Genomic DNA, 17,555 nt, shown 5'->3' with positions numbered 1-17,555 from the left:
AGACTTTTTTGGCAACTATATATAAATACTACTATACTACATGCACGATTAATCCAGATGCAAGGAAAAATATTTAGGTAAAAAGTACATTTCTCAGTTGTTTCCAAATCTTCACTGAATTATTGTTAGATATGGTGCATTAATACAGAAGTAATGCCATCAGGTTTTGACTGAGATGCAGATCTGTAATTAAAACTAATAATTAAAATTAAATAATTAAACAAATAATAAAGTACATCAAATAAATGATTCAGATGTATATTTGAAATATTTTGGAGATATACTGTATATATAATATAAAGAAAACATTTATTGAAAAGATGCTATTTTATATAGGCTAAATGCTTGTTATGATTCCTGTGCTGACAAGTCCTCTACATGGGGGAAAAAAAAAAAATTAATTGCTTATTTTGGGTGAGGCCTTCATTTTGAGCTTGTTTTTCTAGACCAGGTCACTTGTTTCCAGTAGCGGTTCTAGCTTGTATGGCGCCCTGGGCGAAACCCACTTCAACATGCCCCCAAACTTGTCTGTGTGGGTGCCTCATGCCGCCCCCCCCCCCCCCCCCCCCCCCACACACACACACAAGATGCCGCCCTGGGCAACTGCCCATGTTTCCAATGCCTAAATCTGCAACTGCTTGTTTCTCTTGCAAGATCTGGCAACATTGCAATGGGTATATCACCCACCCTTTGCACAGAGTACTGTCATTTTAAAAAAGAATGTTATTTATCATTCTTTTATTTCGTTCTAACCTGTTACCAATTGAAAAGGAGGCTGCGGAACACCAGAAGTGGAACGAAAAAATTTAGTTTCTGCTCAGAACGAACCGAAATGGAAAACATTTAATTTTTAGTCCCTATATATTAAAGGTTTGTAAGACAGCCAGACAGCCAGACAGACAGCCAGACAGCCAGACAGACAGCCAGCCAGCCAGACAGACAGACAGATAGATAGATAGATAGATAGATAGATAGATAGATAGATAGATAGATAGATAGCCAGTGAGTCCTTGGACAAACATATTATCCATGTGAGAATGGCAAAAGAGATAAGCAGGCCTAACAAGTTGTTTATAGGCTCCTGTAAATAAGGTCAAATTGCAAGAGAAATGCACCTTCAACAATCTCATCAAGACCAAAACACCCATAAACATCTAGAAAAAAACAGTTCTCAAATTGAATTAAAGTGAATTACTTCCGCTAGAGAGCGCTATATACATTCATAAAATCATGCCATGGAGACACACATCCTGATTATAGATTAACTAACTACATCATCATCATCATCATCCTCATCATCAAAGGTTATTCATGCCACCTTACACGTTTTGAGTATCACACTTGGAACAAACAGGAGCAAAAAGTCTAACACTAGGCAGTCTGATCCTTAAAAAACAAACGGATCTCTCGGCTATGCAACAGTACATAATGCTGAAATTGCTTAAGTTGGAAGTCAATAAGTCTTTTTGTTGTATAATGATGATGATGTATACAACTGGGACCCATGTGCTGATTTCGGACCCTGCTAGAGCTCCGGGCCCGGTTTTGCGCTCTCAGTAATCAGATCTGTGGGTGGTTCTTCCTCTTCTCCACCGGCTGTTGCTTCACTCATATTTCAACATAAACTACGGCTGTTATAATAAAGGGTAAAATTGATGCCATTACATCTACATCATCCCCTTCGCGCGGACTTAATATAAATAGTTTTATATTGAAAAGTTATAGATGGATTTTAACGTGAAGAGATTTGCCGCGGACGCGGGCACTTTATTCAGCCGGGCGGTGCAAGTAAGTGCAGATTGAGAGTCACTGTAAAGATGCTGAAAGTTTTTATTTCAGGTTTATTTAAATAAAAATGTATTTTTAGACAGGAAGGCGCTTATGGGCATTTATAATGTTCCAGTTTCTGTATTTCAGATTTTTTATTTTTTTATTTTCTTTTTTCCTTTCTTACTCTTGTATTCAGGGCCTCTCTCGTGCTGCAATGCTCCTTTTTTATCCATCGTCATTGCGTATTAAATGGTCTAATATCCTCACTTTACCGCTATAGTGAACATTAAAGACTCGGTTATATTAGTCATACCCATATATACTTCATTTTACCGCCGAAATAAACTTGACATTTTAACTTTTTGTCCAGATGTGAGGCTAAAGCTAACGGGCTAAAGTCGAGTTTTATCCGGCAGAGGTCAGCACAAACACACACGGGCTGTGTCTCGAAATCTAGTGAGCTCCCTACCTAGACTACATTTTGGGGGCAGCAGCATTATCAAGTGGAACAAAATTGCTGCTCGTAAAGATTTTTAAATTTGGAGGAAAATACATATGATGATCCAAAAATGCTACCTAGCTCACTTGGTTTTGAGACACGACCATTCACTTATGAAGTACGAACTAAATAATACTACATAAAAAAAATAAATAAATAACTTGCACAAATTCATTAATGTGTATTTCCTTTTACACAATAAACGTATGACAAGACACAAGAAACTGTATTTCAGAAGAACATATTAATTTGTGAATAAAGCAGCAAGTGTGCAATACAGTATTTAGCATATTCTTTTTCTCCTACTAGTATTTGGGTAGTAGGGTACAATGGGGTGAAAGGCACACCTTAAAGGAGCAATATGTAATATATTTACTGTACTAAAGCATACAATTATCATAATATGTTATCAGAGATTAAGGAAACGTGCTAAGTTGAAATACTGGCTTCTCTGAAAACAATGCTACAGCCAGTATATTCTACTTTGAAATGTCCATTACTGAATTTCTGTTTGTGTTTTGGCCTGTGTGATCCCGCCCACTGCCCATTTCCTAATAGTATTTCGACACCCCGGGTTGCCAGATATGAAACAAGTTAGCCGGCAAACACATCACGCTGCAGCGATTGAAGCCAGCAATACATCTAGCTAAAATTGACAGTTATAAAAAATCCACATGAGCTGGTTTATCATTTGCAAACAATAAAAACTTTGCAAACGTATACATTAGCTGATCAACTTACAGTGTAAGGCTCGTCGCTTGCCATTGTCAGTTTGCTCGTTCCTGTTGCGTGTCCTCAACCAAGCTTCCAGTCTGGGAAGGAGGGGGCGGGGCTGACAATATTTTGAATTTGGCCTGCAATACCCATTTTAAACGCTTGATGTCAATTTTACATATTGCTCCTTTAAGGAAAATGTATCAAACATAAAAAGATTGAAAAAATAAAAAATACTTTTTTATTGAATATTGATGGAGCAACATCATTTCTGTGCAAAGAAATATAAACAAAGTTGTTTTGATTCAATTTCTTTCTTTTTTTTAAACTACTCTTGGTGTATAAAGCCCCCACATTTGGGGTAAAAGGCCACCATGAGGGGTTATATTGATATTGTGTAAATATTGTATGACTTACTTTCTTCTGCTGGACACAGAGATTTTTTGAAGAATATTTCAGCTCTGTAGGTCCACACAATGCAAATGAAACCAACATTTTGGAGTTCCAAAAAGCACATACAGGCATCATAAAAGTAATCGATAAGACTCCAATGGTTTAATCTGTATCTTCTAATCGATTTTGGGTGAGAAACAGATCAATATTTCAGGCCTTTTTATTATAAATTCTCCTCCTTGCCCAGTAGGTGGCAATATGCATGAAAAATACAAATTGCCAAACAAAGAAGAATGTGAAAGTGAAAGAGGAGATTGATAGTAAAAAAATATTAAATATTGATCTGTTTCTCACCCACACTTATATCACTTCTGAAGACATGGATTTAACCAATGGAATTATATGGATTACTTTTATGCTGCCTTTTATATGCTTTTTGAACTTAAAAGTTTTGGATCCTGTTGACTTGTATTAAATGGACCTACAAAGATGAGATATTCTTGTAAAAATCTCCGTTTATGTTCAACAGAAGAAAGAAAGTCATACAAATCTTGGATGTCATGAAGGTGAGTAAATTATGAGTGAATTGTCATTTTTGTTTGAACTATTCCTTTTAAGAACTAAATTGTGTCACACATGTTTAGATGGCATGCACTGTACCTTGAATATTACCTTGTTTCAGACATTTTTGACTAAAAATATGTAAATGTCTGTTGCCTTTAAAAACAGTTCACAGAAGAAAAACTTGGCCAGGCTGAGAAGACAGAGTTGGATGCACATTTGGAGAATCTCCTCACCAGAGCTGAATGCACCAAACACTGGACAGAGAAGATTTTGAAGCAAACGGAAGTATTACTGCAACCAAATCCAAGTAAGAGCATCCATTGAGTTATTAGAGGATCTAGTAGCTTAAGGGGAGACATTTGATCAAAACAGCATTTTATCAAAATGCAGATTTCATGCAGTGTGATATGATGATATGATGTAACTGCTCCTACAGTAATTTGTTGTAATTGGTTATTTAGTTATTTTAGCCCTTTGAAACATCGGTACATACTAGTAGTCACTACAAGTGTGTGCCTTGACGTTTTCATGTACAATGGAATTTGTAGATTTCTCTTAGTAGGCGCCCTTTCAAACCATCCATGTTTATTCTTACTCCATAGTGTGAAAATATCACTGTAAGATTTTGTGTACAGCTGTCAGCACAGCTGCTCACCCTGTTCAAAGCCTCACCATGGTGCCACACTTGTTAGATAATGAGCAACAGAGAAAAAACAATCACGCAACAGGAGGGAATGAACAGCCGAACAAAAAAAGATGGCTTTTTCATTTTTGTAGTCAGAGATTTTCTGCCAATGTATGAAACAATTATGCTTTTAGTGTTTGATTTTGTACACAGATTGTATAGCACTGTATTTTAGCTTTCCTTTAAATCAGTGGAATTAGTCGTGTCATGCTCCTAAATGATTGAAAAATCTTCTCAAATATTGAAAAAAAAAATTAAATGAATTTGTATGCATTTTAAATTAATCCATATTTTTATCGAACTAATATACAGTATAACTTAGGTTTGATTAACCTTCATATCCTTAGTGTATCATCTGCAATTTCAGATGTCAGAATAGAAGAATTCTTTTATGAAAAACTGGACAAGAAGGTCCCAACACGCATGAACAACCATGAACTTCTGGGTCAGTCCATGATCGACTCCGGGACTGAATTTGGGCCTGGAACAGCCTACGGTAAGCAATAAACACAAGCAAAGCAAATCCATGATAGTATCCTAGTTCCTCACAATGCCATTCATCTGTCCCTTAATAGTACTCCACTGCTATGTTTCATTGCCTCATTTACCCTTGCTCTATGTCACCAGTAAGTGGTAATAGAACCAACTGAATAGCTCCTTCTAAAGAAGTGGTATTCTGTAAACTAGATGAGGAAGCTTCTTCACTGTATTTCCTAATTTGTTTGATCCAGTTAACACAATTATGATAATGAATTAGTGTGACATAGAGTTGATCCAGTATGTTTCTGTCCACAGGAAACGCTCTGATTAAGTGTGGTGAGACAGAGAAACAAATCGGAGGAGCAGAGAGAGAGTTAATTCAAAGCTCAGCCATTAATTTTCTCACGCCTTTCCGCAACTTTCTAGAAGGAGACTTCAAGACTATATTGGTAAGATCTGGCAACCCAACAAAATTACAAAAACTAATAGAGATTCTAGGATGTATGAAAAAGTGCCTTTTCCCCCCACCCTGAAAACAAGGCATTAACCCTTTAAACTCTATGGAGCTTTACTGTATATCGCTATATTGCGAACTGAGTTAACGCTTAAAACGTTAAAGTAACCCGGATACATAAATAATGCATTTGGGGAATTATTTGACAGCTTAGAATCTGAATTTTTCATAGAACACCATCACTTTTGCATTTATGTACATAAAATAACAAAATAAGGGCTGAAAAAACCACATCCCAAATAATCGCCACCTAGAGGTAATGTGGTAGAAACATTAATATGAATATAAAAGTCTTTCACATAGCACTTAAATGGACAAGTCATATATCAAATGAAAGCTCTCATTCTCATGTGACTGTAGAGTTTATTTTGTTTCCCTAATACGACATTTAGAAAGATTTTGAAAAGAATCACAAAGTGATTTCTGTAAGACATAAAATAGAAATGTCTCTTGTATGCGCCAGTCACTCCTGCTGTGAGCCCTAAGTAGCCAAAAACTTTATTTCTGCTCTAACCGTAGGCAGTTTTCTAAACAAAAAAAAATTTGCCATTTTTTTTACTTGTCTGTGAGCTTGCTTGTGTGAATAGTCCAATATTATATCTTAGATGTCCAGAACAAAATATGCAGCCCAGCAGGAAAAGCATACTAAACAAATCATCATAAAATATGTTATCGACTATTGGTGATAAATATATCAGTACCATTTGTTATATATCCTTGCAAAGGGGAAGATCTTGGCTTTCTAATGACACCTGGATTGAGCTTCTAGTCCATTCAGTGGTCGAGATATTCAATGATTATATACAGGGCTCCAGACTAAAAACATTACTTAGGAGCCATTGGCTACTAAACTGAAACATTACGGTGCCAAATGGCTGTTTTTAGTTGCCAAATCACAGAATTGCTCAATTTAGATTGCTGTTCAGAAACAAGATAGAAAGCCAAAGAAAAGACAGCTGATAACCCATCAATCAAAGGTTTAATAATATATGTATATCTATATATATATAGATATATAGATATATAATTACATTGTTTTAAAATATTGCCTTAGTCTTTCTTAACTGTTACTGGATGGCCCAGAGACTACCAGTGTGCATACTGAATGAAATCCCAGATGCAGTTTATTGTGCTACTCCAATCCTAATCAATAATTACCAGAAGAAGAAAAGTGGTTCACAATATGGGACTTTTAATTATAAAGAAGCCAGGAAAACACATTTATTTTTAAATGTCTGCGCTCCTAGTTGTGAACTCACTGACACTACGGCTGATTCGCTGAGAAAGTGACTCTGATTCAGACTGCTAACCTGAGCTCCAGAGTTCAAACCCTCGGTTCTTTTCAGATGATTCGTGAAAAAGACCCAGTTCAAATGAGTCATTTGCTCACAACTCCTTCATGCTGGGTTTATTGTTGCATGTGGTGCAGCAGGCTCGTCAACCGAACGGGTGAAAAGCGGCACGAGACACACTGGTGTGCGCCCCAAAATTTATACAATAACTCACAAGATATCTGACGAAACCACTTATGAACGCACACAACCCGACTGTTGCCAGTGGCGACTAGATTTTAAATTATTGTTGCAATCAAATTTTTTTGGTCGCATTTGCGATTTTTGTTGCAGTCTGGAGCCCTGATATAATGGGAGTGGTGCATGAAATGAAAATAAGACTGAATGTCTATGGACGAGCACATCTGTGAGGGATGAAATATGATAGAGCACTACCTACATTTCAGATCTGCATTTTGTGATGGAAGGTGATAGAGAAAAATATATTTTTCCTTATGCTTGCTGCCATCTAGTGGAATGAAATAAGACTTTTTGCTGGAAGAACAAAGCAAACAAGAACCAGAATTACATGCTTTCAAAGAAAAGACTGTAAACATATACAATATTATTTAGGAAAAATATGATTTTTTTCTCTCTGAAAAATTAGACAATTTTTTTTTTGTGTGTGTGCAATTAGTCCACAGTATTTGTGAATGGTTAGCTTTTAAATTTGAGTGTGAAACATTGCAGGTGACAGCCTGAAAATGCACCAGGTCCAAAACCATTCAAATGTGGATTAAATTCTTCATAATGAAATCATAGTTTCTTCAGATCTTCCTCATCCTGGTTTTGTTCCGTTACAGAAAGAGCGCAAACTGCTTCAAAACAAACGACTGGACCTGGATGCTGCAAAGACTAAGTTGAAGAAAGCCAAAATGTCTGACGCCAGAGCTCTGGTGAGTTATCATTATTTCTAAATAAGCCGTTAAGTTTGTTCCTGTCAAATACGATGCCATTTTTCTTATTTATTTTTTTAATTTTTTTTAAAGTTTTTAACGTAATCCAGTTACAAGTTGTTACTGGCTTCATTTTAAGCATTATTTCTCACATTTTACAAAAGTATTTTGCCTTCCGTGGCCTCTGTGCACATGGTGTCCCTACATGTAGCTCTTGACTGTTAAGCTCTGCTGTATCTCTTTTCGTGTGCTGGCACATGGTAGCCGCTCAGAAACACCCCTCCACCAGGGGACACTGGCTATGTTGCCAATTTCTCCTACATGGTGAACTTTCTTCATGTGAAGTGGTTGAAGGTTGATCATGCCTCTCTTTCACCCCAGTGCCAAGCTTCACTCTCCTTCTTTGGATGTTCCACATCTAAGATGTGCTAGTTCCTCTTCAAGCTGTTGATTAAGCTTTTTGTCCTGGATATTAGCAGTGTTTGTCCAGTTCTTTTTTGTGTGTGTGTGTGTGTGTGCGCATATAAAGCTCGTAAAGAGGATTTCCATGTTTGCTCAACCCCATGATGGCATTTCAAAACTGCGTGTTGCCCTTGAGCCCAGTTTCACTAGAGAAGTAGAGCTATGCTTAAATATGATCGCCATATGACCAGAGCTCAGCCTTAACATTCATACACACATATACTCCCACATGAACTCAGCAGTACCCACACAATCGGCTGCCTACTCCAAAATTGGAAGGGTTTACTTTCCTATGATTCCCAGATAATTAGACGAGTAATTCTTAGTGAATTCCTGCAAATAGCCCATGTTCCCTGCAGCAAAAGTTATTCATGTTGCATCCTTTACAAAAAATTACCATGACAGCCATAATTTTAGCACAAAATACTACTACTGCTGTTACTACAGTTATTGCACTACTACAATAATACTGTGGTAACTTAGTATTGGCTACCACTCAAAAGTATTTTCATTTTAAAATTACACCTTTTTGCACCGTTTGCGCTGCACAGTATTGTTATGGTTCACAGTTGTAACACAAACTGGACTATCTATGATATTTTGGTGGAAATGGTACATTTAAGTTGGGTGACCATACGTCCTCTTTTTCCCGGACATGTCCACTTTTTCGGATGCAAGTGATTTAGAAGCACACATTAGCTCTGCGAAGCATAAAGGGTCAGCAAAAGGTGAAAGTTAATCAGGTAAATTAACGGACTACTATTTGCGACCAGGTAAAATTGTTATCACATTGCTTCATTTTCCAAGGCCATTCAAAATAATACTAATAGTAAATGAAGGTACACTAATGGCATCAAATATTTTATTTTAGTACATGGACATTCAAAAGAATATTGGAAATTGTATTTATTTATTTATATATATATATATATATATATATATATTTATGTTATGCTATAGAGTGACTTTTTCACTGTATTAAAGTTTGCATTCATAGTAACACTGTTTTGAACCTTATTATCCCCCGTGTGCTCTTTTTGGAAAACCAGAATATCGTCACCCTAGTTTAAGGGATGTTAGCTTCTAGTGTTGTGACTGTACTGCCCAACAGAAGGCATAATGATATAAAGACTACACCTTTGCAGGCCAGTGTAGTCAATGTACTCTGTGTCTTGATGTTTTAGAGTTAACACAAAGTCCCATCTCTAAATATTGTATCTGTATTTTCAAATGCTGTTCAGATGTGGACAGAGGAAGTGACAATGGTAAAGAGAACGTTCTGTCATTTTGGCTCTCATCTTGGCTATAGTTTTAAAACAGCAATCTGTGCTGTCTCTGTGCTGATGAAGGTCTTCTCAATCAACAGTGAAAAGCTGCAAATAGCAGATCAGCTAGACACCATTCCCAAGGCTTTGTCTGCATTTGAAATTTCCAACATAATGATTTTGTTGCAGGCTTATGGATAGGTCTAGATAGTCAACCAGACATTATAACTACAGACGTTTTAATTTTTAATCAGGTTGTAGTTTATCTAGATTTATAGATATATCGGCAAAATAAGTCATTTGTATTTTTAAGTTATATAGTTTTGCACATCCCTAGCGGGCTCTCAGTGCTGTTCCTGAACATTTTGTTTTCTCCATAAAAACGGTCCGAAAATAATATGAACAATTGTGGTTAAACAATAAACGATAATCACAAACAAGTGGTTAATCTTTTAGTTTCCAGTTGCTATGTTACCTTAGAAGAAAGGCCTTTTAAGCACCAGTTCTGATTAAACCCCACCCCCCACCACTCCCTCTCTCTCTCACTCACACACTTTCTCTCTCTCTCCCTCAGGCAGAACAGGATCTGAAAATTACACAGAGTGAGTTTGACAGACAGGCAGAGATCACCAGGCTTCTACTAGAGGGGGTCAGCAGTACACATGTAAGCGCTCGTATGCAAACCTGCCACCCACTGGGCCTACTGCCAATCTCAAAACCTCCCACTCTCTGTCTACAATCAAAACCTGTAACAAACAATATAACCAACCTATAACAAACAATATAGGTTTTGTTCAAAATCAAATGCATCCCAAATGCAAACTACTTACTGAATATTGCGCAATACACACTAGTGATAGACCGATATATCGGTCAGGCCGAATAATCTGCCAATATTTGGCGTTTTTTGGGGGGATTATTGACATCAGCCGATAACCGTGTTCGCTTGGAAAATTAACAGAAGTGTTAAAGGAATATTCTGGGTTCAATGCAAGTTTAGCTCAATTTACAGCAATTGTGGCGTAATGATGATTACAAAACAAAATGATTTTGGCTTTCCACTCATTTTCTTTAAAAAAAAAAAAAAAAGCAAAAATCGAGATTACAGTGAGGCACTTAAAATGGAATGGGGTCAATATTTTGAGGGTTTTACCCTCTGGGGTCTACTGGATTTTTTCCTCATGACAGCGGAAACAACTTAAAATTCTCCGTCATTTTTGGGCATACAGATAAGTGTAAGACATCATTAGAAACTATAAAGGGTCTACGTTTATTTGTGTACACTCACAATAACAACAAAACCTTGTGCTTTTGTAAAATAAAGAAAATAAACAGGGTGCGCTTTCATCCATCTCTGTCTCCGCGAGCATCTTTCTGAAACACGTCACAAAAATGAACTGAAACTCCGCAAATACTTTTCACACAAACATGAAACATATGTCTAAAGAAAGCTTAAAATGTCTAATTTTAAATAAAACAATTCAAATTTAAAACAAATATTCTCCTGCAATGTAATCTGTATGAAACAGAGATGTACAGTTTCTCCTGGCTCAGCTCATTATCGCTAATGTGATCCCACCCACCAGCAGAGCGCGCTATTCATACAGTAATGTGCTGAGGCGATCAATACAAATGGTAAATGCCCCCGACAATGCCTTAAAAACATCAAGTTCATCATCAGATTCATTCACTTTCCTGCGCGTTTGGAAGATGGCATGCTACACAGGTGAGGAAGCTCTACAGATGGTAGATAGTGATGAAGAGTTCACATTTTCCTCAGAAGAAGAGCAGGAATCCGACGATGAATGTTTACATTTTGAAGAGCAATTTGATCCAGCCGAGGATACAATTCCAGATGAGTAAGTCATTTAGTTTTACTTACATTAGTTGACATGCTATTTTATATAAACATGGACATATTTTACTAGCTGGACTATTTCCAGACTTGCCAGCCAGGATTCAGAGTATTGACATTTGAAGTATGTCCTTATAAGGCAAGTTTTAGTTACATTTAGGTGTTGTGTCGGCTAAAGCAGGTATTTAAATTGTATGCTGTATAAAATAAATATGATATGTAATATGATATAAAAATGTTTAGATTATATTTTAACTAGTGTTTATGCTGCCTCATTATCATCAACGAGGCTTGTGCTTGCAAATATCTGTTCGGGTGTAAAATTGTGTAAAATGTGCTGTAAATATGCCCATATTTAGAAAATCAGCATATTAGAATGATTTCTGAAGGATCATGTGACACTGAAGACTGCAGTAATGATGCTGAAAATTCAGCTTTGATCACAGGAATAAATTGCATTTGACAATATATTCAAATAGAGAACAGTTATTTTAAATTGTAAAAATATTTCATAATATCACTGTTTTTGCTGTATTTTGGATCAAATAAATGCAGCCTTGGTGAGCAGAAGAGGCTTCTTTTAAAAACATTAAAAAAATCTTACAGATCTATAAACTTTAAAACAGCAGTGTAGGTCTGAAGTTTTTAAGTAAAGTCTTTATGTAAAGAAAATGTATAGTCAGATAATACATTCAATCATTAAATCTCCTCACATTCATTCTCTCTCAGGGGAGGGGTCTTTGTCTACTCAGGTGTGAATCACATCAGTATTCATGATCATCCACGCTTCCTCGCATATGGCCTTTCTAACACTAAAAGTGTCTTACAAAAGTTAAATGACTATATTGTTTTGTATGAATGAGTGATCAGGATGGTTTTCACATCATTTTGTAGCAAAAACTCTAGGCTACAAGATCCAGTTCTCAAAAGTCTTGTGAACAAATGTTTAGTGTGTGTTATATGGCCTTATTTCAAAAAACGTGCATAAATGTTATTTTCTCAAAAATACAAACATGTACATACATATTGTTCACATATTATTGTAGCCCAGTTTGTGCTGAATACAGTGTTATCAGACTTTAGCCATTAATATGTTTTTAAGCAACTGAAAAAAGCACAAATTTCAAGGCATGTCAAAACTTCTCCAGGGCCCAAAACACCCTCAAACCCCAGAGGGTTAAAGGCAGAAATGTGAAGCTTATCATTTTATAAAAGCACTTCTACAAAATTATGTTTTATTTGAGCTGTAAAGTTAAATCATAATTTTTACAGTAGTTTTAGGATTTGTTGACATTTACATCGTCATGGCAACTAAATTGTAAAATTACCTATAACTTAACACAAAAAAGGTAAGCAATTTTATCACACTAAAATCATGTTAACACGCATATTGTTTATGTCTTGTGGCTATAGTTATGAAATAGTGAGTATTTTAACGTTTACGGATTAGCCCCATTCACTTCGATTCAAAGTGTCTCACTGGAACCAAGATTTTTGTGATTTTCTGATTTTGGTGGTAATCTGTATAATGCTGTCGATTGAGCTTAACTTGTATTGAACCAGGAATATTCCTTTAACATTCCCTTGTGACAGTTCCATAATCTACGAACAGATTTGTATATGGATAGTCAACACTTTCTGTTTTCAAGTTTAAGCAGATTTGAATAAATATTGCATAAAATAAGTAAAATTTTATGTACATCTGATTTGCTGTTGTTAAATTGTATTATGTTTCTCTGCATTTATATCAGCCATCATGCTCTCTAGATATCGGTATCGGCATCAGCCAGTGAAAAGCTCATATCGGCAAAGGCGCGGGAACAAATTTTTGGCATGGGGTGCTGCAGTTTTGGCGGACGATTTACACATCATGTATGCACAATGAGGGCATAAGAGAACCACGTGTCTCCCTATCACTGTACGCCCATTGTACAAAGAGGCCTCAGTTTGTTCCTGGGAGGCAGCAGAAACCCTAACCTACCCCCATTGTAATCATAACCATATGGAGCCTGTAAGGCTGTGTGCCCTGCAAGGAACAACCAGAGGCACCTTTCTTCCATCGCGATCACTGTACACGCATACACAGAACGCAATGGAACATTTTCACCAGCAATTAAGTCATTCAATAAGCCAGCCAATGCATTAATTCCATTGTACCACGTTCAAAACTGTTGTCGTGTCAGTGTGAATAAGAAATAACCATAAAACACAATATAATTGTTCAGACAAAACAGCTATTAAAATGAACCCATATGCTAAAATATTAAGCTATTAAGAAATGTCCTACCTGTTACTTGAAGACGCCAAATGTGGCCTTGCGCTCAAGGGTGTTGCTAATAAATGTCTTCATGAGATTTTCAATATCCAAGCGATTCATGTTAAACACAAGCAAACACCAGATTACGTTTTTGCTCATCTGAGGTTTTAGCACCTTCCGCAGGGCGACGAATCACAAGAACACTGAAGCTCTTACCTGTACTATTTGTTTTGTTTGTGTGTTTGTTTTTTTGCGTAATTACTATATTTTCAAAGGATTAGCTTAAACATGAGAAAAGCACAATATTCTTCTGAAGAAAAACACTTCATATTGAGGATTGGTTAATTGTTTTTATTCATAAACTGTAATGTTACACTACAATATGTATTATTTAACAACAGTAATGATACAATAACATGTTTTTTGCTTTTGTGCAAATAAAAGGAAAAAAGGGAGAATAAAAAGTTCACTAGGATCAATCACCATCACAGTGGGCCCTGCCCACAAGCATGACAAATCTCTCCAAAACAGGACGACATTTTTTCTTCACATAAATCATATACTGAAAGTGAAAATACAATGAAAATATATGAAATTTCGTTGATACTGTTTTCCAGTCTTGCTCACTAGAGGGTGCTTCAGCACCCATTCCCACGCCTTTGCATATCGGTCGACCCCTAGTACACACTTTATACTGCCTACTATTTGTTCTTTTTATCACAGGCCCAACATCTTCGTTGTCTTAATGACTTTGTGGAGGCTCAAATGACATATTACGCCCAGTGTTACCAGTACATGGTAGATCTCCAAAAGCAGTTGGGAAAGTAAGGCACACTGTATTTATTAGCACGTTGCTAATACATTTAATACATGAGATTTGTTTTATGATTCATTATGTCCTATATAATAATAATTTTTTGGGACTTTCTTGTCACCTCCAGCTTCCCTTCAGCTTTCTCTTCTAACAACAACCAGTCGGCAGTTAGTGGAGGGGCCAGTGTCTCATTACCCATTCTGCCACTATCAGCCCCTCTTCCTTCTGCTACAGGTAACACCTCTTCAGATTTCACTGAGCTGCAGAACTTTACCGGGAGCCGTAAAGCAAGAGTGCTGTATGATTATGATGCCGCGGGCAGCAACGAACTCTCCTTATTGGCTGATGAGGTGGGCGCCCCATTTCTTAATGCCTCTGATTCTATCCTTCACTCTTTTGAGAATGTTTAGCATTCCTAGTAACATATCTTACATTATATTGAGTGCATGTACACCCCTCTTCTTTCAGGTGATCATGGTGAGTAGTGTGCCAGGCATGGACTCTGATTGGCTGATGGGTGAGCGCGGGAACCAAAAGAGAAAAGTGCCCATTACCTATCTGGAGCTACTAAATTAAAAAAAAAAAATTTTTTGTTGGAACCAAAACACAAAAAAGTGTAATCCAGCAGTGCTGTGTACATATTAAAGAAATGCAACTATATATATATATATATATATATATATATATATATATATATATATATATGCAACTATGACATCTTGTGCTGCTCAAATGCAACAGTATTTTATTGAACATCGCACCTTGCATTCCCAGTATGGGAAGAGGTTCTAACAACAGAACTGTTTACAAATGAATAATTGCAGAATGTTTTTAATTAACTTGATGTGTTGTTATAACTGCCAACTTGCCTTGTTATATACAAAAACTGCAAAAGTTACTTCTTTTGAGTATTACAAGAGTGTTTACAACAAGAATGTATCAAGGCTGATACAATAGCAATAGCATAGCAATAGTCAATAGCACATTTGTTTGAATTTTTAAGTGGCTTCCATTATGTACACAAACTATATTTCAGGTTCTGGAACATTTCAAAGGAGTTCTTTTAGGTAGCAGACTGAGGTGGAAACTGAATATGCCATAATTTATTTTCTGGGTTATAGTCCCAGTTTAGCTGATGCAGTAGGTGCCTCAATTATTATCTTCTTCTGTTTACATTTCTCTTTATTGCATTAAACGTTTGAGGACACAAAAATGCTTATTTGCACGCAGACAGCATTTCCTGTTACACGTTATGAAACTGACCTTTTGTATTGACAAATAAACAGAGCAGCGACCTTACACTTTAAAAAGCACATTCATATGTATGTACTATTTTCTACTTAATTGTGGAGCCAGTTGTTTAAGACTAAAAATAAAAAATCTGTTTACTGAAAACTTACCTTTATGCCTTACAATCATGTTGAGGTTGATGCATTTTTAAATTGTGTACAGAAAGAAAGCATAGTTAAGAGATAAGTGCTCATTTTACACATGTTGTCAAAGTGCCACTTTCTATATAATATAAGAACATTTTTTGTTTACTTTTGTTTATAACCACAAAAAAAAAAACCAAAAAAAAAAACTGCTTCATGTCTGTGATGAGTTACTACCATAGATTTATATACAATGGTTTTATTATACAATAATAATAAAAAAAAAAGTTTGAGACTTTTAGCCTTATATGTTTTTAATTCTAAATGATTCTCATTTTAATGTATCAATAGCCTGAGACAGAACACTTGTATTAAAATGAATGGGAGTCATTGGAACAGTTAACTAGAGAATGCGCAAATGCATTAAGCCGGCGTCACGCTAGTAGACTCCAAACAACTCTTATTTTGGCCACAGGTGTCACACTTGACGATCTCGCTCTTCAGTTGGAGGTATGACACACTTGCCGATACAAAATGGTGGAGGGGTGACAGACATGACGACTCCCTCAACTCTCTCTCTCTGATTCCCTGTCACATTGAGTTCACCGAAATAACAGGAGTACCACGTGAATATAAACAATTGTGATACACCTTTTTCCTGAATGCGGAAGTGTTCCATGATTCGACTGTTTTCATTTTCCGGTCTCCAGTGTTTTCACTCACATCAGCGTATATTCTTAGCGGGTAATGTAATGTTTAAAGTATTAACTTTGTAAAAATTGTCCAAAAAACATGCCGATACTTCACAGAGTTGAGATGACTGTTTTTTTTATAGACAGTGCCTCACCAGGGTGTGTAGATGACATGAAACGATGGTCTGAGGTTTGTTACGTTGATATTAATTATTCTGAGTTGTTGTGACAGCCAACAACTGCACAAGTACAGCCTGAAATAAATGTTTACACCAAGTAACACTTAAATGTTTGTTCTCCTCTGTATTGCTCGTTCTGGCCATTTTTACTTGGCATCTCGAGACCAGAAATATAAAACATGCAATTAGAATCATCATGGCGCTGCCCATTGGTTTCTCAGGAAAACTGGATAGAATGATTTAGGATGCGATTCATTGAGTAACTTTACCTTGTGAATGTGGGTAATTGTGTATTTTAGGGATGGGCATTGTAGAGTAATTTTGTAGTTGAGTACTCTAATCCACAAAAAACGAGTAATCAATTACTCGTAAATTAGAATATAAGTTAAAAATAACAAGTGACACGTACATGAAATTTATATTTTGCTTTATTCACAAACGCTACCAAAAGACAAGATAACTACCATAACTTACTATGATTTTCTTTTGGGAAAAAATAAAATTAACAATTGGCATGAATAAAAAAATATATATATATATATATATATATATAAATAACAGTAAAAAACATTTTCACTCACCCAGAGCTTAAAAAACTGTACTGACATCATGACTGTACTGCCAAAAACAGTACAAACCACGTCATCAAGTTTGCAGAAGACACCACGGTGGTGGGACTAATCAGCAGCAATGATGTGTCATCATACAGAGAGGAGGTGGAGCTTCTAGTGGACTAATATGTTGACAAAACAAAAGAGATAATCATTGATTTCAGAAAGTCCCCCACCACCCACTGCACATCAATGGGTCCC

At 36.3% G+C, this 17,555-nt stretch overlaps 1 protein-coding gene across 2 annotated transcripts; it reads left to right on the top strand.

Moving 5' to 3' along the window:
• The first annotated feature begins 1,509 nt into the window (after positions 1 to 1,509).
• On the top strand, positions 1,510 to 16,167 carry LOC127431990 (endophilin-B1-like). 2 transcript variants are annotated; one of them, XM_051682702.1, is made up of 9 exons: positions 1,510 to 1,646; positions 4,106 to 4,247; positions 4,993 to 5,121; positions 5,421 to 5,554; positions 7,754 to 7,846; positions 10,148 to 10,237; positions 14,409 to 14,509; positions 14,627 to 14,849; positions 14,968 to 16,167. In XM_051682702.1, the coding sequence occupies exons 3-9, from the start codon at positions 5,049 to 5,051 to the stop codon at positions 15,073 to 15,075; spliced, it is 822 nt and encodes a 273-aa protein (XP_051538662.1). In that variant the 5' UTR covers positions 1,510 to 1,646; positions 4,106 to 4,247; positions 4,993 to 5,048; the 3' UTR covers positions 15,076 to 16,167. The 2 variants fall into 2 exon arrangements, with proteins under 2 accessions (XP_051538662.1, XP_051538660.1); XM_051682700.1 differs by having other exon boundaries at positions 1,577 to 1,788.
• The last annotated feature ends 1,388 nt before the right edge of the window (positions 16,168 to 17,555 follow it).

The sequence above is a fragment of the Myxocyprinus asiaticus genome, chromosome 41 (genome assembly GCF_019703515.2).
Source record: "Myxocyprinus asiaticus isolate MX2 ecotype Aquarium Trade chromosome 41, UBuf_Myxa_2, whole genome shotgun sequence".
In the NCBI taxonomy this organism is placed as follows: Eukaryota; Metazoa; Chordata; class Actinopteri; order Cypriniformes; family Catostomidae; genus Myxocyprinus; species Myxocyprinus asiaticus.
This window is presented reverse-complemented; position numbering and strand designations above follow the sequence as displayed.